This window comes from Puntigrus tetrazona, chromosome 21, assembly GCF_018831695.1.
Source record: "Puntigrus tetrazona isolate hp1 chromosome 21, ASM1883169v1, whole genome shotgun sequence".
Classification (NCBI taxonomy): Eukaryota; Metazoa; Chordata; class Actinopteri; order Cypriniformes; family Cyprinidae; genus Puntigrus; species Puntigrus tetrazona.
This window is the reverse complement of record NC_056719.1, coordinates 17,536,022-17,558,465: the sequence shown is the minus strand read 5'-3', so window position 1 is coordinate 17,558,465 and position 22,444 is coordinate 17,536,022. Positions and strand designations below refer to the sequence as shown.

Sequence of the window (22,444 nt, the reverse complement as noted above, 5' to 3'; positions counted from 1 at the left end):
TTGGAAATTAAAATGTCATTTTAGAATTAAATATATAATTACGTCCTAAATTGTGGTCATTATGAAATAGTATTATATGACTCCTGAGGTGGTGATAATGATAGTAACATTCAGTTTATAGTGCCATCCAGTGGTGTAGTAGTGATAAGTAAATGTAAAATTACAAAGGCCTCACTTCACTGGACCCGTGTAAACAAAACTAAACAAAAATGATTGAAATGTTGCTAAGTATCTATTAAACTGCATCGGCTGGACTAGATGCACCCAGTTCTGATGACTGATTCAATTAAATCCTGTTTAAGGATTAAGGTGCCGAAGTTCAATAATGAAAATGAATTCAATTCATCAGGTTTAGGTCATTTCAAAGGCACTTGGACTCACAGTGAGATCCAGAGATCCATTATCACCCAAATGAAAAGAAAAAACCGGCACAGTGTCAAACCTTGACAGAAGCGGTTGACCTTCCAAAACTGCTCCAAGAGCCTAGTGAGGACTCATCAAGGAAATCACAAAGACTCGAGGATGACAATGTAGAAACCGCAGAGCCCTCTTTCATCAGACAAGGTCACTGTTCATGACATGAGAGTATCGAAACCCTATCCCAAGTACTTAAATGCTTGACTGAATTTTGCCAAAACATACCTTTATAATCCTCAAACGTCTACGGTGATGTTTTGAGGTCCGATGAGTTGAAAGTGAAGAGAATCATTGTAATAACTGTTGATTCTGAAGACTCCGCGGCCGTTGTGTGGTTCGAACTTAAAGTGGCTTTTGATACAGTAGATCACAGAAGTGTGCGTGCATGTCTCAAGACTTAAAAGAGTGGCTCTTAAGGGTTTTAAGCCTCGTTTGTCAATTAGATATCAACCCTGGTCAGGACGACTCGAACTATTCCTAACTGCGGGGTGCCCCAAGGGTTTATTCTTGGCCCTCTTTTGTTTTCCCTTTACATGCTCCCCAATGGGATCCATTCTTCAGAAACATTGTGTTTCTTATTATTATACCAATGACATGCAGATTTATCCGTGTCTAAAACTACAAAAGAATCGCAATAACAGGAATGATTTAATTCCTCTTTGATCTTGTCTAGATAATGTTTAAATCTAGGATGTCATTACATTTCCTGAGGCTCAGTGAAAAGTTGCACCAAAGCCTTGGAACAATTGATTTTTTCATCCACTTTTAAAACATATCTGACGTCCTTGTATTTTAGTTTTGTATATAGCATAAGTCAACAGTTGTTTTTTTATGACTTTATTATATCCGTGTGTGTGTTTACAGACGTTTTCAGGTCACTGTGTGTGCACAAACAAACAATAAAAATCCATACATACTAAATGCACCCCGAATACATTTTAGGGTAAGATTAAAAAAATTGGGACTGGCGTATCACGACCTTTTGGCAGATGGCGGAAAAGAATAGATTTTCTTTTAAAATCCTCATCAATATTTACTGAGCCGAGAAGCATAACTTTAGTATTATCACTTTTTATACGGTACGTTATTAGTCTTCCACGTCACTTATACTAACAAGAATCTATAAAAACCCAATTTTGGTCTGACTGCGCAGCCTTTGATTCGCTTTTACGATTAACATCCACAACTGTTCACCCCTAGTACTTTATAGATCCCAATCTTTTACACATCTAATGTTAACTATGCGATATATCTTTAATATAAACATTTTACAAAATATAACACATAATATATGATATAGATGGAAAATTTTGACCTACCGAGGCTCTGCGTTATAATGTTTTGAAATAAAGGACACTTGGTTCAACAAATATCTGAGTTAAGTAATGCCGGGTGGGAAAAAACGAAAGATTATCTTGTTTCTCAGGAGGTATTTAGACTTTAATGAAATGAAGCCAAACCTGGTATACAGAATGCCCCAAAAACATATTTACAAGCCAGAGACACAGCCAATTAAAGGGAGTTAGAAAGATCATTCAGTACAAACCAGTTAGTGAAAGTCCTGCTGGTATGCTACAGCTGTTCGTTTGAAAGAGTAGAAAAGAACGAGGCTCAGGGAAGAGATGAGTAATACAGGGACGATCGAGGGAGGCAGGAACGGTTTCGTCTGCAGCCGTCACCACAATACACGCCGCAATTTATAGTCATGAATAAATCCTAAACTGCAAAGTGACTCTACTGCTCAAGCTGCAGGAGGAGAAGTGTATTCACATCAGAGGAAATAGAGACACATGTACATATCAACAAACATATATATTACACTGCAATCAGAAAGAGGTACTCTTGATCTTCACAGACGGGGAATATTATTGGACGACGGGCCTCATTCGTGAACCGCAAGCAGAATTACGTTTGACTTTTTGTTAAACAATGGTTTCGTCGGCGTAAACTCTCATTGAAGAATAAAAAGCGTTCTGATGCGTGACACAGCAGTTCACACGAGGACGCTTTAACTTTCGTAAACCGCTGCGTGTGAACCGTTGTACTTGTGTAAATGTGTGAGTTTATGCGAAACTAAAATTCAAGCTGCCGCGTGTTACAATCATTTCCATAAGGACAGTTTAAGCAACAAAAACGGTAAAAGTAAATCACACTTCTTAATCCCACAATTAGGACGTTCTCTGAATTGCATGAATTTAAATCTTGTAATAATAGCTTCTTTTTTTGCTCAGAATTGTGATGTAAACTTCGTCCTGGGTGTCATTTTAACACTTTTGACTCTTATGTAAAAGAAAAAGTCGGAATTATGAGGTAAAATGGTGCAATAAATATATATTTTAATTTTTTATTGATTGGCGACAACAACTTTTCATTTGTATGGGTTTTTTTGGGTTAGTTTTTCATTACTTTTTACAATTTTTAATTAAACTGTTGTAGTAGGTTGGTCTAGTCAATCATCAAACCTTTATATGCAGATTCTCCAATCATATTGTCAGTTTTACTTCATTTGAGTGCAATGCCCTCATGTCAAAATCCAATCAACAATGTCTATATAAAAGGGTCGCTGCTTTTATTTGCACAAACTGGCGTAAACCTTTTGCACTGAATTGCACAGAAATTGTGCTTGTGATGGAGGAATGAGGCCCAGCGCGAGGAATAATTTTTAAAAATATTAAAAACCAGGCTGCTCAGAATTAGTTTTCAGGTCGCAGTAGTCTACTCAACTTTCTAGGGTAAACAAAAACCGCTAGTGTGGATGGTTTGTAGTGGATGGTCTCGCTTTCTCTCTCAATCTGTCGCCTTGTCCTTTCCGTGTTCAGGCAGTGAGGAAGACGCCTCTCCTAAGGGGTCCTGATAACAGAGATGCGGCGGTCACCTCACTAGCAGGCCCTGAGCCGGCACCCATAGCTCCCGTGAGAGGATGCGTGTCTGCTGAGACGTCCCTTTCGGGAGGAGAGACGGACAGATGGACAGAGCGAGAAAGAAAGAGGTCTGTGGGTTCAGGTTGTTAGCATAGGATGCGTGGTCACGACGGGTCCCTGCATGGCAGAGATAATCGATAATCCTCCAGTCGGGTTGATGATTATGATTCGTCACACTTGCGTTGGTCTGTAAGTGTGATTGATTTCGAGCGTCCTGTCCTGGTCCTCCGCAATGAAGTCCGTAATCACTAACTCTGATTTTCCCACTTCCACACAAGCAAAACAAAACAGCCACTAATACACCTTGAGTCATTACAACCGGACGGCTGCAGTTGCATGCGACAGCTCCGGGTTGCTTCAAACCCTGCGTGGGACAAAAGAGACGCAGATCGAGATCAGACGGGAAGGACGGATCTTAAAGGAACGGTGCACACAAAAATGAGAAGGTCGTCCTCAGTCCGGTTTGTATTTTCATGGAAACATCTGGAGCGCTGTCTCTGCGTTGCATGCTCAGCAGTGAATGGGTGCCGTCAGAATGAGAGTCATATATAATATTTTATCTTCTCCAGATGTTAACCGATGGACTGTGGATTATTTGGATGTTTTTATCAGATGTTTGGACTCTCATTCTGACGGCACCCATTCACAGCGAAGCATCCAGGTGATTCAACGACACATTACTCCAAACCTTATCTTATATAACCTTGGGGCGAGCACTTTTTTCAAACTGCAGCAGTTTTCTTTCAATGATACAATAAATGTCACGATTCGTGAAACGCTCTTAATATTATCATATCGCATAAACCTCTAAAAACAACAGTTTAGTCTCAGTCGAGCTCTAAGACTGAAAGATTATGACATTTTCAACGCTTTTAAACGCGAGAACAGAAAGAACGGGAAGCAGAAAAGATCCTTCACTCACCTCCGCAGGAGATGTCACAGACATCAAGGCCAAAGAATGAAGGCAAGAGAGAAGAATAAAAAGAGAAATAAAAACTGGAAGGAAAGAAAGAGAGAAAAGAAAGAAAGATGCGTTATGGTTGCAGCCAAGACAGGAAAATGCTCAACATCCGCATCCGAACCAAAAATGAGAGACATTGAGGAACCGTGAGAAATAATTGGTCCTACCTTCTCCTCTAGATCTTTAATCTGTCTCCTCTGAATGTCAGTCTTGTCCTCCAGGTCTCTGATCCTCTGCGTTGAGAGAAACACGTCGCAGATGTTTATTAAGTGTCTGAAGTCATTGATCACAGTGCTTATTAATATAAAACAATCTAAGACCACTAATCCCCAGAGGTTTAACAGAAGCAGCCCAGAAATATGGCATTAAAATCAAAAATGTGCATGGTTTTACAATAGTATTTTGTGTCCTCTTCTGTAGAAAAATAAGTGCACTGACAACCATTTAGTTTATTATGTTTTATTACTACACACATCAGCTATATTTCCTATCTTTTCTAGCGTTAGCTTCCAGGTCGTTGCTGCATTTTACTCTCGTTTGTGACTAAATAGATCTTTATTTGGTCATGGTTTTGAGCGTGTGAAATGCTGTATTGATTTTTCCACTAGTTCGCTGCCTGATGGCGTAATGCGGCGGCACCCTTTCCGAAATCATCTTATAAATCGACTGAACTGGAGAAATCAGCTGGACTTCACAGAACTGGTCATCTGAGGTCAACTCTTCTTCTTTTGATTAGCTTTTTCTCCGTCATAACAACCTAGTTTGCATATTTGTTTTATGCTATATCATATTTGATACAGGCTTTTTTTTTGCTCGTTGCATGACAAGATGAGATACCAAGCTCAAAGTCCAGAAGGAAAATACATTTTCATTTACTCAAAGAACTGTTAATAATTTTGTTAATTATAGGCTATATTTATTTTTATATTTCAGTTTAAGGTTTAAGTAATTATAATAATAATTAGTAGTAGTAACATTTATTTTTATTCAAAGTAAGGTTTTCATGGTTTTAGTTTTAGTCCATTAGAGCGATTTAGAGGCCCAAACTGAGCAAAAATCATTTATACAGCCAAAAGATACATTTTAAATATAAAAACATGTATTTAAATATAATTTTGCACTATTTATTTGCCAATAATATGTCTTAGATTATGTAATGCTATGTAATTATTAGTAATTATTTATTATGTAATTATATAATATATATTTTATATAATATATAATTCAATGAAATACAATGATGATGTAGAGATGAACAAATAAATATTCCTCAAAAGCATGATATTTGATACATTTCACTCATTTTCATCCATCTTCAGTGTTAGGGTCACGCGTTACATTACAGTAAGAATAGAATAATATTTAATAATAATAATTTTATTTTTCAAGAAAGTAAAAATAGTAAATATTTTTGAAAACATCTCTTTTTTATTTTTTTAAAATATTAAAAACTAATAAGACCAGCCTAGATAAAAATGTAAAAAAATTAACAATTAAAAAAAAAAAATTAACTTAAAAAATGTAATCTAAACGATCTAAATAAGAACATGATTTTTTTACATTCTTCAGTGCCTTCTCTGGCCTTGTTTCCTGGCGAATATGAAATATAAATGACAAAATCTCTTCTCTTTTATTGCCTCATCTTACACAAGAAGGTCAGGTGAGGGGTACCTGATGGGCCTGATGGAGCAGCTCCATCCTCTCCTGCAGCACCTGACAGTCGTATTCTCGGCTCTTACGCAGCATCTGTCTGCGCAGTTTCTCCACCGCCGTGCGCAGCTCGTCCTTCTGCAGCTCGTCCAGAGGTTCTCCGTACTTGATGACTTTATCCTGCTGCAGTGCGTTGTACAGGGTCGCCTCCAGCTCCTGGATTTGCTGTTGCACGCACACACACACACACACATCTTAGTGAGGACACTGCATAGACTTCTTTCAGGTTATTGACGTCTTCCTTAAACCTAGCATCTTCTGTTAACATCATAGTAATGTCTCAGCTGAAGTTCACGAGAAGAAACGTTTTTTTTACCATGTAGGCCTGGTCCAGCGCCTGCTTCCTATAATCCAGCTCCTCCTCCAGATAACCCTTCTGTTTGCAGAACATCTCCTGAAAACCACCAGCCACGATGGAGATGAAATCAAGACGGCGGTGAACAGTTTCCCTCAAGCTCATGCTGGCCTGTGATTAATTCATCTATCTTGCATTGCATCCCAAAAATTACACAGTTTGAGAATTATTTAAGCTTCTAGCATGTTCAATGCAGTGTAACGTGTACCATCTCAAGCTCCAGGTCCATCATCTTCTGATGCAGAGCTGCTTCTGTGCCTTCGATCTGCTGGATCCACTAAAACACAACAAATGATCATTACAGAGGAAGAATACTAGGACTAGAGACCAAGACCAGGAAGCACAGGTTCTTCATAAATAATACAAAGAAAAAGAATTAACTCACACTTACAGATAACTTCATAACAATAATGCTTTAAAAGTAAATAGATGAAGTGGGAAAAAAAAGATACTCTTAATATGAAACTAAAACTAAATGATCTGCTGAAAACCATTTTTGCAGTCAAGCTTATTTTTGCGAAAAACATAACTCTTGCTCTGGTGATATACGGCAAAAGTCTGATATAAAAACAAGATCTCGTGCAAAGTACTTTTTTTTAATGCACCGATATTTTGTGGACACTTTTTTTGAATAATTTTGTTTTGGTGACATTTTTATGCATCTGTGCATATGAAGCAAAAGAAAAGAAAAAAGCTATTGATGGCCTTTGATTGTTTCAAATCATCTTTAAGAAAGCTGTGTTCCAACGATGCAGAACTCAAATAAAAGTATAACATAATATTTACATCAAATGCATATTAATGCATATTACCAATAATTTGTCTTACTAAGATTGCATTATGACAGCGACAGCTATATTATAACATACTACGGCAGATACAGTCTTTAATATGGGGGCAAAACATACGGGCCTAATGCAATAAACATTACAGAACTTTCCTAAAAGACATGTTGTATCATATTTGATACGTTTGTCACCTATCTGTGCACATGAACACAATAAAATATAGTAAACTGTACTCATATGTCTTGAGAAGAAGATCAATGTTGAGTACTACATCACTAGTAATGATTCAGACATCTTTATCAGTGGAAGGCTCTGTAATATCTGATAGAGTATACTGTGCCGGTCATATAATTAGAAGTTGATTTATTTCTCTAATTCCGTTCAAAAGCATATTCAGTCGTTACACACAGACGGATACATTTCAAATGTTTATTTCTTTTAATTAGAACCAACAATTAACGAAAACCCCAAATTCAGTATATATTAGAATATTACTTAGGACCAATGCAAAGAAAGGATTTTTGGGAACTGAAAAGCACGAGCACGTGTGGCGTGGATCAGTCCGTGGCACTGCTCGGGATGCTCTGATAGTGGCCTTCAGCTCTTCTGCATCTCACGTCCTGCTCTTCTCAATGCCCCGTAGGTTTTCTGTGGGGTTTAGGTCAGGGGAGTTTTCTGGCCAGTTAAGAACAGGGATACCGCGGTCTTTAAACCAGGTACTGGTAGCTTCGGGGCCAAGTCCTGTTGGAAAATTAAATCTCCGTAAAGTTGCTCAGCAGCAGGAAGCATGAAGTGCTCTAAAACCTCCCGGTGTACGGCTGCGTCGACCTTCGGACCTCAGAAAACACAGTGGACCAACACCAGCAGATGACATGGACCCCAAACCATCACTGACCCGGATTTCCAAAGGAAATGCAAAACTGACTTTGAGTCAGGCGAGACGGCGCTGTCTGTTGTTCGAGAGTGTCTCGACACGAGGAAAGCGAAGTCTTGCGCACGTCTGTGTTTAGTGCTGCAGTCCACTCTTTGTGAATCTCCCCCACATTTTTGAACGGGTTTTGTTTCCCAATCCTCCCCAGGGAGCGGTTATCTCTAATGCTTGCACACTTTTCCCCTTCGCCTCTCTATTAATGCGCTTGGACACAGAGCTCTGTGAACAGCCAGCCTCTTTTGCAATGATCTTTTGTGTCTCGCCCTCTTCGTGCAAGGTGTCAATGTTCATCTTTTGGTCAGCTGTCAAGTCAGCAGTCGTGTGTGTCTACAGAACTAGCCTGAGAGAGCATTTAAAGGCCTTTGCAGGTGTTTGGAGTTAATTATCTGATCGGAGCGTGGCGCCAGGTGTCTTCAATATTCAACCTTTCCACAATATTCTGGTTTTCTGAGATACTGAATTTTGGGGTTTTCATTAGCTGTGTGATCGGCGTGTAACCAACGAATGTGATATACAAGTTTCACATTTGAACGGAATTAGTGAAATAAGTCTTTTTGATGATATTCTAACGATAAGCTGTACGTAAGACGTACCTTCTCAGCGAGAGACAGCACGGTACTGGCTTGAATAATGGCCACCTGCTCCTCGTTCCTCAGGTTCTGTGTAAAACCATAAACACACACGGTGCATTGAGTCTGGCGTATTAACCCTAAACCATCCAACACAAAATCACATCCTTTTAATGCTTTCGAACAACTACATAAATCACATATATTTAGATTAGAGTCCAGTTTTGCCTCAAAATACTCCTAATTACTGCCTATTAATATTTAGTAAAGTAGTAAAGTGCTTTTCAAGTAATAATAAACTACAGATATCCCAGTAATATTCACGGTAATAATCAACTAGTTAATACTGTTACCAATATTCTTATTAAGTCAACAAAGTAAGAATGGTGCAAAAAAAGCATGCATTCTCAGCTAATACAGATGTTATAATAATAGATGTTCAATGCAATATTGCAATACACAGTATTGAGTTAATTACATCAAAATAAGTAAGTAAAAAGTAAAAGCAAGTTCTGTGTGTGTCGTACCCCGTTATCCCCGAGTATGTCCAGCAGCTTGATGAGGTCCGGTATACACACGTCCTGTGGAGAAAAGACGAGAAAGGTCTCGGTCACTAGCTCTTCCTGGATACAGGCGGCAGATGAGGACTGGATAGTTACCTTCACACCCTCCTTTATGCAGTAGATCTGCAGCGCGCTCACTCCTTCAGAGAAAGGGTGGATCTGAAGAGTGAACGGAGGCGATCTCCTCTCACGCTCCTGACAGATCACACACAGATCAGACACACTTTACACACTCTACACCGGGAGAGAAATCGGCCAAATCTTTGCTGGAATTCCACCATGAAACAATACGCTGACAGCATTTCAGCTTTGACGGGTTTAGGTCAAATTTACGGTTACATACCGTAATTGCGTTAACTGATATAATGTTAATTTACCAACCTAATAAAGTGCTGAAAACTGTTTTGTACCTGTTAAGTACGCCGATAACCATTGATGAGAAAGTCTCGTGATGAACCAAAGCCCATCGCTAGCAGATTTTAATAAGAACGTATTTATAAAAAGTGTGTCTTTCACACAAACACTAAACACCATCATTAAACAGAATGATGCAATAAACGTTCATTTAACAACATTAGATACAACTCTAATAATCATAACTGTTTGACAAATTGTGATTTTAACAAAATTCTCCAATTCTGTAAATGTCAATTTACCTTTAACCATTTAACAGCTTTTACCGTTAAAATCACTGTCATTTTTAACAGTGCAACTATTTCTTTAAAGCAGGCTGCTTCCTTAAAGTGTAGTCTTTATATCTCAGTACTTTCACCAGTAGACCTCAGTGACGCACAGTTAATGAGACACCGTGCCAGAAACTGTGAAACATTTTTGTCTCGTAATGCAAATCAGAAATAAACGTGCAATTCTGAAAAGAAAAGTCAAAAGTAAATGTGCATGGATGCATCTGGGTCGTCAGTGCTTGCTATACCTTAAGAACAAATCAAGGTTAACAACTGAAATGACTGGATTTTGTCAGCTGTAGATGCAATAGCACATCTACTGTTTACTAAAGACTGCAGCCAGCGGTGATTTGTGAACCGAAATGGAGATAAAACCTCGAGTTCAAGGATGCGAAACTCCAGGAGTTCGTTCTGATCTTTAGAGTCCTGTAGTTCCTGCTGCAGCTTTCCGTTTTCATTCTCCAGCTTCTCCACCTGGCCGAGAAACATCAGAAGAAACGTCATCTTCATAAAAGTCTTTTCGTCCTATACAAACTTTCCTGCGTTTCCTACATCCTTCAGAAATAATTCTAATATGCCGATTTGCCGCTCGGGAAACATTTTCGACTCTTATCGGTGATAACATATTTGTTGTGGAAACTGATTCTTTGAGGAACAGAAAACACAGGAGAAGAGCGTTTATTTGAAGCGTTATTAAACTGCTGAATGACTGCGCAACGGTTTTTACATTGATTTAATAATCAAAAATGTTTATGGAAAAAATCAGCACATAGTAGAATGATTCCTGAAGGATCGTGTGACACTGAAGAGTAATGATGCTGAAAATTCAGCTTTGACCCCAAGAATAAATTATATTTGACGACATATTCATGTCGAAAACAGCTATTTTAAATTGTCAAAATATTTTTAATTATTACTGTTTTTATTGCATTTTTAATCAAATTAATACAGCACTGATGGGCAGAAGAGACTTTGCATCCAGAATAATTATATATAATTATATATGTACGTGTACTGTGTATATTCATTATGTATATAACTACACACACATATATTACACTCATTTCTTTATATTCTTATATTTAACATTACATATAAATATATTTCATACATAAACATATTTTTCTTAAAAAATATACATGCAGGTGTTTGTATTTATATACATAAATATACCTAAAAATACACTTATTTTATATAACATGTATTTATCATTTGAAAGCAATACTTTTTTCCCAATAGTGTGCGTATTTCAGCACGTTATTTTCCCTAAGCTTGCACTGTGACTACATTTAGAATCACGCCATTGATCTTTATGTAGTTCCTATTTATAAATCTTTCTGAAGATGCATCACTTTCCGTAAAAAGCGGTGTATTCCCCAGCACTCGGACTCACCTTCTCCAGCAGCTCCTGATTGCGTCTCAGAAACAGCTGCTTCTCTTCCACCCATTTAGAGTCCTAGAGGAAGACGGAGATGAGGCACGCTGCACGCTTTAGAAGACACTAAACTAAACACCACAGTCTGAGGGCGCTGCGGGAATCATCTTCGCGCGCACCGATATGTATAACGGTAGTAAAAGTCGTCTACCTGTCCTTTTAAAGCCAGCTCTTTTTCCAGGTCTTCGATTTTAGCTTTGTATCTTTGAGCGTCTGCCTGCAGCTGTTCGTGAGCCTGCAAAGATATTAGAAGCTACTGTGTGGGAACGTTTGGAGGGTATGAAATCTTTTAGCCTCGATGAACTCACAATTATGAATAAACTCCTGTTCATTAATAGTTAGTAAGGTAGCTGTTAGTTTAGTTATGGGCTGGATTAAAGGATCAAAATACGATCGTGCAGAATGAGACGTTAATAAGTAATTATAAACAGCCTGTATGCTAGTAATATTCATGCTATAGTTAATAGTCAGAAATGGTGTTTTCGAAATTGTTTTGTTTCGTCATTTAGTTTTCAAACTATCTGAATATATAATATAAAGGTCATTGTTGCAACCCTAGTTCATATAACTTTTAGATTTTGAGAAATAATAAGAGTCCTTTATATGAAAACATGTATTCATATCCTATTTCTGTATGTCGGCTGCACATTATTTAAAACGAATATTATTTAAAAAAGGTTTTCGAATATTTATAATTTCGTAATTCTGATAAAACTGCTTTTCTGCTTATTTTTCTACAAAATAATAATAATTAAACATCATGCTGAACTACTCAATAAGAAGACATTTTAAAGAGGATCAGTGTTATTTTTACAACAGTAATGCATTTTTGTTAATATTTTCAATGTTTTAGCTGTATATTTTTTCACTCGAATTTTGTTCATTTTTTAACTTTTTAAAATACGCACTACGGTATTTATGTTTACCTATCATTATTATTAATAGCATTTATTTGAGCACTTCAGCTTATGAGAGCTACGATAAAAATAAGTTTGTTTTTTTATCTAAAGATAATCACCACGGTGAATTTTTTAATTTTATTTTGGCTGCTCCTTCATCAGGACGGTACCAACCCAACATTTGAATATCGAAATAAAGTTTCATTCAGAGATTAAAAACATGGTAATCATATTAAAAGGTGTACTGAATTGCAGTTAATGCATCTAGGTCTTGCATTGCTTATTTTTGTAATGTTACAGTATGTTACCGTAATACCTTAGCCTCCATTTCAGCGTCCAGCACACCTCCTTTCTGCTCCTGCAGCAGAGCGTATGCTCTCTGAAGAGCCTGGTATTCTCGAGTCAGCTGCTTAAAGCGCAGTTCGGACTCTTCAGCCGCCAAACCCTTCAAGAAGAAAAAACATCCGTGAGAAATAACGAACACGAACTGTGCGTGGAACACAGGGATCCTGCCTGAGAAACCAAAGAAACGGGCGGACCTCGTCTAAGTCCTCGTCCGGCGTCGCCGGGGTCCGGTCCATGCGCAGGGAGGCCACCGAGGACGTTTCCGAATCCATGGACTCTTCATCGTAGCCATAGAACGTGTCTACGACAATGTGCCTCTGCTCGGGAGGAAGACGAGAACAATTCCAGGTAAACGTGGACGTATTTAATGAACTTTTGGGTCAGATTTGCATCGTGAAAACACCGAGTGGAAGCACCAAGATGAGCATCAAAAATGTTCAAATGTGTATGAATCAATAAATGGAACAAACGACGGAAACATTCGCAAAATAAATGCTGCGCAACAAAAAACGGTGCCTCTTTGATAACTGCTCTAATTTGCCGACTGATCTCATTACACAGCATCTAAAATATTATGAAACACCTGCGCCAAACAAACTGTGTCATCAGAATATGGCATAAATAAGTATTTTTATTCATATTGCAGATTTGCAGTTAATCGATTTGAAGTATTAAAAATGTATTTTAGAGTTTATGAATATTTGTGCATGCAGTAATGTCTGAAGAGCTAATACGACGGCGTCTGTCATTGAGAAGTTCATCTGCGAGACGTGAATGATTTATTATGCAGGAGAAAAGAGTGCCTGGCTTCTCAGCTTGCTGATTTTTTTAACGCTTTCAAAGCACACACTCACCTTTATAGGTCTGCTTCGTTTATGCCTCTTCTTTCTCAAGAGTTTTTCTCTATCCTGAAAGGCGCACAAGAAAGACAGACAGTTGGGTGTTTGTTGCTCTGCGCCGTGACTCCTGGCTGGTGTTTGTGAGGAGTACTCACTCGAGTCAGCTCGTCGATCATGCTCTGCTGCTCCAGAACCTGCAGCTTGAGGAACTCGATCTCCTGATCGTCCGTGGCCTGGTCCAGATCATTCAGAGACTTGAGCTTCTTCAGAGGAGGATGGGAGGTGATCTTCTCCTTCTGAACGCAAGCAATGCAAACGGAAAGAAGAAGCAGAAGCCTTTCTGTGCTTTGTTGGCATTCGGTAACAAATGCATTGGATTTAATCGCACTTTAATATTTGGAAACTAAAGAGGGACCCACCATCTCCACGTTCTCCTTGGTAATGGATTTAAGTTTATCCTCCATCCTCTGAAGCGACTGGCTGAGCTCATCGTTTTTCCGACTTAATAATTTGTTCTTCTCCAGTAAGGGCTTGCACTGTTTCTCTGCCTCTCGAACGCGCTTCAACTGAGCAGAGCAGTTCAGGGTTAATTATTCATAAGCAAAACACATAAAAAGAGAAATGATGAAGATGCATGCTAAGATGTCCTTTCTACAGGAAGCATCTACGCAAGTGACGTACCAGCTCGTTTCTTTCATCCACTAAGATTGAATTGCGGTCCTCCAGCTTACGAATGGTGGCTTTGAGCTCGCTAATGCGCTTCTGGTTCCTTCTCATGTCCTAAAACACATAACGCCAGATATATCTGTAACACAAACACATACTGTGCGTTGCATAATAAAAAAAATGCATGCAACGATACAAAATGCGTACGGGATTAAGCCATACTTTCTCTGAGAACTGAGAAGCTCACAAAAAAGAAGCATCAGGTAAATGCATTATTATTTATGGGCTACTGAAAACTAAATCTTAAAATAATGCATTACAAGAAAATAAATCTAACCTTTCGATCATTTGCTTTTATACAGAATTGTGATATTTTACTTTGTATGCTTTAATTCATGCTGGTTTTATTTTTGAGACGTGGACTATAAGAACACACACACGCGTAGTTTCTTTACCGGACTCCCACAATGCTCTGCTCCGTCTCCAGCGCGGCCGGGGATCTCTCTTTTGGGGCTTCCCAGGTTGCACTCTGCCTCTTTTACCAAAAACAGCTGCTCATCAAGCGCATCCTTCTGTAGCTGCAACTTCTGCACGAAGCCCGTCGCTGTTTCCAGCTCTTTCTCCAGAGAGAAGATCGTCCGGTCCTTCGCCTTGATCTCATCCACCTACATAAAGTCACACTGGGTTAGCAGCGCCTAACTGAAACTGAAAATATTGTCGTTTTAATAGTTAAAGACAGTAAAAACACGACAGTAAAAAAATGGCAATTATGTGCTGAAATGTGGTGAAAGCTGTAATAGACCTAATGGGAAATTTTACAGCAAAATACTGTTAGACATAGAGTTATCTTATAATTTGCAGTAGAACACCATGCATTGAGATTCCCAGAAGTCTCTATACAACTAACATTTGATGCTATTTTTTTTATTTGCATTGCAGTGAATGGGTGCCGTCAGAATGAGAGTCCAAACGGCTGATATCAAAAATCACAATAATTCACAGCGCTCCAGTCCATCGGTTAACATCTGGAGAAGACAAAAGCTCAAATAAACCCAGCATTAAAAAAAAACTTTGACTCTAAAAAATATATAGCCTCATATCAAGCACCGTTTCGGTTCAAAACAATTCTAAACAAATAGTGGACTTTTTCACTGAAAGAAGCAATATCACAGACTCACATGTAAAGGAGCAACTGTGTAAAGGTAAAAATGTCTAAATGCTGGATTTGTTTGAGCTTAACTGATGAACTGGAGTGCTGTGGATTACGGTAATGTCTTTATTGGCTGTTTGGAGTTTCGTTCTGACGGCACCCATTCACTTCCATGCATCCATTCAAGAAACAAACTACATATCAGAACATTTTCAGCAAATACTCACACAATATATATTATACAGTATGTTATTATAAAGTTAAAATATGCTATATCGTAAAATAAAATGTTGTGTAATTTGGTACACAAACATTATTTCAATAAATAAAATACACTTAACCATTTTGATTCCATTGTGCATCATTATGTGGGCAATAAGCAGGGAGGTGTATATGTAATACCTATGATGCTTGTAAATATGAAATAGAAAATTATAATTTATAAAACTGATAGGTCCAGTTTGTGTGTTGCTTGACAACCTCTTTGTTACAATTACAACATTATAGAGGAACTACATAGTTTAGCGAAATAATAAGGTTTATAATTATTATTATTATTATTATTAATACCGTAACACTTATTTAGTTTTATTATTATTTAGTCATTTTAACCATACATATTTATTATGTATATTTAAATGTACACACACGCTGGCATGCATTTAAGAAAATATGTTGCGTTTATATATTAAATATATTTGTATGTTATATCGAATATGAATATATACATGTAAATACAAGCGAATGTTTTCTAAATATATACCGTATTTGTGTATTTATACATACATAATAAATATACACACTACACACGCATACTGTATATTACGTAAACAAAAACTTATTTTCAATTGCAAGTAATCGTTTGAAAGCACCAAAGGCCGTCCGTGCCTTGCTTGATATTAAAAAAACAGTTCACCCAGAAAATGAAAATGGGGCCATATTTTACTCACCCCCAAGGCATTCTAGGTGTACATGACTTACGATGTTACCTTGCATTACTTGCGGCTATATCCGATTTATAACTAGTTATATTAGTGTGAACGTGCCTGAACCGTTTACCTCTGCTTTATTTCTTGACCTGTCCACATTCGGGATTAAAAGCGCTGTCTTACCAGTCGACGAATATCTTTCTCACAGTCCCACTTGATCTTGGAGATCTGCTCCTGGTGCGCCTGGTGTTCGGTGCGCAGGTCTCCGGCCTTCATCTTGTCGGCTATGATCATGGTGCTCAGCGCTTCGTCCGTCTGCCGTTTAGAGGATTTCAGCTCGGCTATTTCCTGCAGCAGCTTGACGCGCTCGTGGTCAAAGAAGCGGCGGGCCTCCTTCCGGGCCTCGAGCGTCAGCGCGGTGCGCACCTTTTCCCCGCTGCCGTCGCGCAGAGCGCTGAGCGCCGTCCGCAAGCGCTGGATCTCTCCTTCTTTGATCTTAGCGGTGCGCGCTAGCTCCTGCTCGTGCTGCCGCGTCAGGGATTCGCGCAGGCCGGCGAGCTCCTTCAGCTTCTCCTCGTGCCAGCGAGCCCTCTGCTCCGTCAGCGCCGCCGTGTGCCGATGCTGCTCCTGCTCGCGGATGCGCTTGCCCTCCTGCACCTTTTCTCGCTCCAGCTTGGTCACCTGCACAAATAAGTTACGTTACAGTTTTTTGGATCAAACGAGCAGCAGATATGATTGAAGCTGGGGGAGAGGTTGATGTCTGGAAGCGCTGTTGGCCTACCTTGCATTTTTCTTGATGCAGTTCAATTTGAATGTCGGTTAGTTTGGACCTGAGATCTTCGTTGGCTGCCTGTAAGGCGGAGATGAGCGCTTCAGGCTTCTCGCCCTTGGCGCGGCCTTTCTTTGCCATTGGGTCAGATGTAAGGGTTCCTCAAACGCTCTTAGTATCCATCACTTCAAGTAACACTGACGTTTCCAATTCCGTCTTTTCCTCATTATCCTTGTAGGGAAAACCATGGAAACACGCATCGTATTTACAGGAACTATGTATGCTTGTAAACTTAGATAATCTTTCTATGACTTCAGCCTGGAGTGTCTTTTTTTTTTAAATCTGCAGATTTTTACCTTTTCTTGTATTTGGAAGGAAAGTCTTATCGTTTATTTTACAACTTTTCTCAAATGCCTTTTAGTTCCAGACCCGCAATGTCACAGGCTGTGATAATAAATGATATAAAATCATGATATTAATTATTACATATCTGGGTTGATTGGGATACATTTGTCCGTCATTGAAATCTATCCTAATCTAACAAAAGCATAAAACGGCTCAGTGTGCATTGCCAGAATATGACTTATTATATGCATTGAAGAGCATCGTGACATATTTTAGAGCTCTGTTGCTAAAGCTATGGCTCTAAAAACAGCGTCTCATTTCAAAATCAGCTGTCAAATTATGCAAAACCGTATCAGATATGTAGTGTAGTGACGTTTCATTAACACTTTAGTTTAGGGTTCAATTCTCTATTACTGAATAGTGACTGACACGCACATTACTTGCACATTAACTGTTTATTAGTATTTATTAAGTGCATATTAATGCATTAGGGTTCACTCATACAGAGTGCATCTTTGTCTCTAAAAAACACGAGACACGGCACTCAGGAATGGTTTTGATAAAAGCAAAGTATTCCATCAAATAACAGTTGCCACGGCAACTTGCATCTCTACAAAAAAGCCTGCAACGCTTGCCCCGCCTCCGCACTCTTCTGATTGGTACACTGTTCTGGAGCTGATTTTAATGAGCAGCGCTGCGTGTAAAAGTTAATAGTCATAGTAAACGGTACATAGTGAATGTCCATTTAAATGCAATGCATTGTTCGTAGCAATAAATAAACAAGGAACTCCTCTCCTTATACAGGAAGTTAAAACACTAGTACTGCTGACCATATTCATTATTAAATATGAAGAACGATGCACTTACACAAGACACTGGAGTTTTCTTGACAGCCGCTCACACACACACACACACACACACGCTCTCAGACATATACACTCAAGAAGACCTTCATTACATAAACAGCATTATGATGATTAAGAGATTGTGAATGATTATGATGATGATGAGGCGTAATGGTGATTAAGAGATTGTGAATGAAGACTGACGCTCGTCTCTCCAGATACAGCTACGGTCACTACAACACGGCAGAGGCGAAGGAAACTACTAAAATAAGACGTGCTGCTGGTACAAGACCGCATGAAGCATCCGACATGTCCAATGAATCGCTTTCTGAACTCATGAGATTGTGTCTTGATCAGATTTAGAGAATCTCTGCATCAGCGTCTCATCAATGGACGCTCTGCAGCGAATGGGTGCCGTCAGAACAGCTGATAAAAACATCACAGTAATCCACAGCACTCCACTCCACCTGGAGAAGATAAAAGCTGTGCGTTCAGTAGAAAACAAATCCAGCATATTTGTTTAGAGCTATGAACTCTTCTGATTCAGTCCAGACCACCTTTTCACCTTAGCGGATTTTCTCATTCTGACGGCACCCATTCACTATATCACATATCAATATTTAAAAGCCTTTCCGACGTAAGCGTTAATTGCATGTCATTTACAATTCAACTAAAATGCAACTGATATTAAATGCAGTTATTAAAACTTTAAAGTTTTCGACCAGCCCAAACAGGACTAATTTCATAATTCTCTTTACTAGGATACAATCTGGCTTTGACAGAAGGGCTAAAATACACTACTGTTTCAGTTTTATTTTTTAGAAAACTATTTTATTTTCGGAAAGACAATTAAGCGAAATAATTTGGCTGGAGTCGCCGTGCATCCACAATAGAAATGCTGGCAAAATTGCCTTAGCAGACAACGGCAGTGCAGACAGAGCCATTGATCAGGACGCATCTAAAACTGATCTCCAGCTGTTTTCCGTATGAGACTAAAGTCCTGAAATGATCGACAAACACACTGAGACAGAGATGTTTAAGAAATACGTCCACATGTTCATTAAGCAATTTAAATATGCATTTAAAATAAATGTTAAAATATTAAAAATCATGCAAAATATTTATACGTCAGTACTGAGCTCAAGGGAGTGTGAATATTTTAAATAAAAGGCTACTCTGACAGAAACCGTCCTGTTTTAGCACGTTCAGCAATATAGCGTTAGCACAACTGAAGTGACTTTTAAACACGACTAGCATCAATGCTTATAATAAAACTGTGTTTAGAGCATGCAACCTTTAACAGAAGTTAGAGCTTTGGCTTCGCCGCATGAACCTCGCCAATGCTCACGTTTAATAAATAGATGAAAATGGACACGATTCACATTACGTTCACAAAAAAAAACAAAAAACACACATTGTGGACGTTCTCCAGCACTGGATCCTAAAGCGGTGCGGGGTCAGGCCCTTCAAACCCTTGTGCATTTGATAAATAAATAAAACATAAATAATAATAACTTAAAACGACGCTGATCCTGAAGAATAAAGCAGTTCTGCGATACCGCATGAATCCGGCAATTCATATTATATGACACAAGAACGACTTGTTTTAAGCATAAAATCATTAGCGTACAGTAAATGTATAAAGTATGTGTACAGCTGGCTAGAAAAAGAAAATAATGCATTAATTTATTATATACATATATGTTATAATACAATAAAGAGCATTGGTTTCATTCAACATCTATTGATTATCACTGTTAAAGAATATCAGAATATAAACAGTGAGGATGACTCGAATGATTCGAGATGATGATGATTATTATTATTATAAGCTGTGCATTGCGTACTGTATCATACTGTAATGTCATGCATATTTGCTTACTAGCACCTTGTGGGCAGAGGAAGTTAATCTCGGTTATGTCATTTGTGCCAGTTAATCTTTCCGCCCGCCAGAACCTACGATTCAACAGCTTTAGATGTCGGGCAGATATTTTGATTAAAGTGTGCAAAACCCCTTCGGTTACTGACGAGCGTTCCCTCCAGAGGAGCTACGATGTCACAACTCTAACGATACCTTCATCCGTATGCCCTTCGAAACGAACAGACCGACTCCGTGCATCATATTGGGGCGATCTGAAGGATGCACGGAGGTCCTCCTGATCGTTGTACACGTGCATGAAGACAATACTCCAGTAGTTCAGAGCGTGAGGACGCCATACTGTAGCACACTATCACTAATACCATATTAACCCAGAAAGCGCCGAATCAAAGCGCACACTGAAGCCCCTGGCTGCCAAGTTTTAAAAAAATATATCCGTGCGGCACACTTAGCTGCTGCGCGCGCCGTCCGTGAATCCCTGTCAATGTTTCGGTGTGCTAAGTATAGGATCACGCTGAATGTTTCCGGTGGGAAACACCTTTTTTTTCGAAGCTTTGCATGCGTTTACTGCTAAACCTGGCACTCCACAGACGCAGGGAATTACTCTGTGAAAGTAAAGCTGCATGACCATGTCTACACTATCAGTCAAAGTGGTCACTAGGAGTAGACTACAATCACCACGAGTGTTTTGTGTTCATTTGTTGGAGTAAAACCGTGGTGCATTTTCATTAGAGCCAACACAGAACAAAACTTTTGATCCATTCTTGTTCATGTGAGCGCCTGTTCTTTCTTTGCTGTATATATTTACGCATATTACATCAGCAAGACGCATTAACACATTCATTTGTTACTAAACACATCAGCGATGTCCCACACTGACATTGAAAGTGATCACACTTTTACTTATGTCTTTTTTTTTTAATTGTTATTTAATCACCGAAAACTGAATAAATAATTGGTCGAGACACAACTGCATGAAAATCTGGAATCTAAATACTAAGAAAATCACCTTTAAAGTTGTCCAAATTAAGTCCAAAATCATTTTTTTTATATATTTATGGAAGGAAATGTACTCAATTTCTTCATGGTACATAATATCTTCTTTGGCACGAAAGGAAAATGGCTCATTTTGACCCGTACAATGTATTTTTGTGCTCCAGTGTCACATGTTTTAAACAATATTAAAATATGTATCAAATATTTAAAACTGCAGCTTCTTTACCTTTTGGGAACGTCTTCTCTTTTACAATTTGTTGGCACCTTTATGCACACAGACGAAATGGGATCGACGATAAAATCCCTTCAAAGATTTACCCGAATACGTTTTTTTCAGCTTTCATATAAATGCATACATTTGCAGTTCCTCAAACAGTGCAATGTCTTCAGACTGAACTTTACAAGCTTGCATAAATACGTTCAACGTCAAATCAAGTCTGGTAACGCAATGCAAAGAAACCTTTCATTTGTTTCGTTTCTTTCTGACAAACCTGAACGTGTCGCATCAGTAGACTGAAGTGTGGTGAAGTGAGGTAAAAGAGCCAGAGATAGAATGATGAAAGGCATCTAACGGCTGAAGGTTTTGGAGGGACTGGGATGTTACGGTCACTTTCTCTCTCTCTCTGTAGCAGGAGCACAGACACGCTGGCATCATGACCCACTTTTACATCACAAACACAATAACACAGAGTTCACTGTTTGACCCCCGCACAGATCAAGTCTGGAAAAGTTCAGTTCAGTTTGAAAGGGTTTCTCTTCTGTCTTTGAATGCAGATCGACGTGAAACACAAGCAGCAGAGCACTACCGGCGATTCACGTTAAAAACAGGAAAATACAGCACTGATATACAGTGTTTCCATGCAATTACATGCATAAAATTACACTTTCTCCAGTTGGTCAACAAGTACATAATTTACTTTATATAAAATTGATTTGGGATATTTTAGGATTACGCCTCAGGGGAAAAATGATCTTGATTGTACCAACGACAACAAAAAAAACGACCAATCCAAAATCATACAGACGTCACTCTTAACTCTGGATGGATATTCTATTAGACTTATTAGTAATCATATTAGTGATAATAATGTGTGTAACTAATAACTGATAGTGTCTGCTTTGCTACCATACTAATAAAATGCCACTGTTTTGCTGTATAGAAGTCAGAACACGCTGGATATTGAAATTTCTTGTATTATTTCTAAAATAATGAATGAATATATGAAGACATAACTGAGCAAAAGTTGTATAATACATTGCTGTTTTCTTTAGGATAAATACATAATAATATAATAATACAAAATAATAATATATATATATATATATATATATATATATATATATATATATATATATATATATTATACAACTTATATACAATTATATATAATATATATATATATATATATATATATATATATATATATATATATATATATATATATATAT

The 22,444-nt window shown here is 38.3% G+C and overlaps 1 protein-coding gene across 1 annotated transcript; it reads right to left on the bottom strand.

Moving 5' to 3' along the window:
• Positions 1 to 1,839: 1,839 nt before the first annotated feature.
• Positions 1,840 to 17,168, bottom strand: LOC122326802 (janus kinase and microtubule-interacting protein 2-like). Its single transcript, XM_043221952.1, has 21 exons — positions 16,943 to 17,168; positions 16,345 to 16,842; positions 14,538 to 14,747; positions 14,098 to 14,196; positions 13,836 to 13,982; positions 13,572 to 13,712; positions 13,432 to 13,485; positions 12,772 to 12,894; positions 12,549 to 12,677; positions 11,485 to 11,568; positions 11,292 to 11,354; positions 10,274 to 10,372; positions 9,312 to 9,410; positions 9,180 to 9,233; positions 8,677 to 8,742; positions 6,573 to 6,641; positions 6,326 to 6,403; positions 5,971 to 6,174; positions 4,467 to 4,532; positions 4,261 to 4,334; positions 1,840 to 3,702 (listed from the first exon to the last, which is right to left on the bottom strand). Exons 1-20 carry the CDS (start codon positions 17,069 to 17,071, stop codon positions 4,284 to 4,286), a joined length of 2,463 nt encoding a protein of 820 aa, XP_043077887.1. The 5' UTR covers positions 17,072 to 17,168; the 3' UTR covers positions 1,840 to 3,702; positions 4,261 to 4,283.
• Between the last annotated feature and the right edge of the window lie 5,276 nt (positions 17,169 to 22,444).

Coding starts and splice junctions, on each gene's coding strand:
- LOC122326802 (XM_043221952.1), bottom strand. CDS start 17,071: ATGGCAAAGAAAGGCCGCGCCAAGGGCGAGAAGCCTGAAGCGCTCATC. Junction 13,486..13,571: donor TGATCGACGAGCTGACTCGA/GTGAGTACTCCT, acceptor TGCGCCTTTCAG/GATAGAGAAAAACTCTTGAG. Junction 4,335..4,466: donor TTAAAGATCTAGAGGAGAAG/GTAGGACCAATT, acceptor CTTTCCTTCCAG/TTTTTATTTCTCTTTTTATT.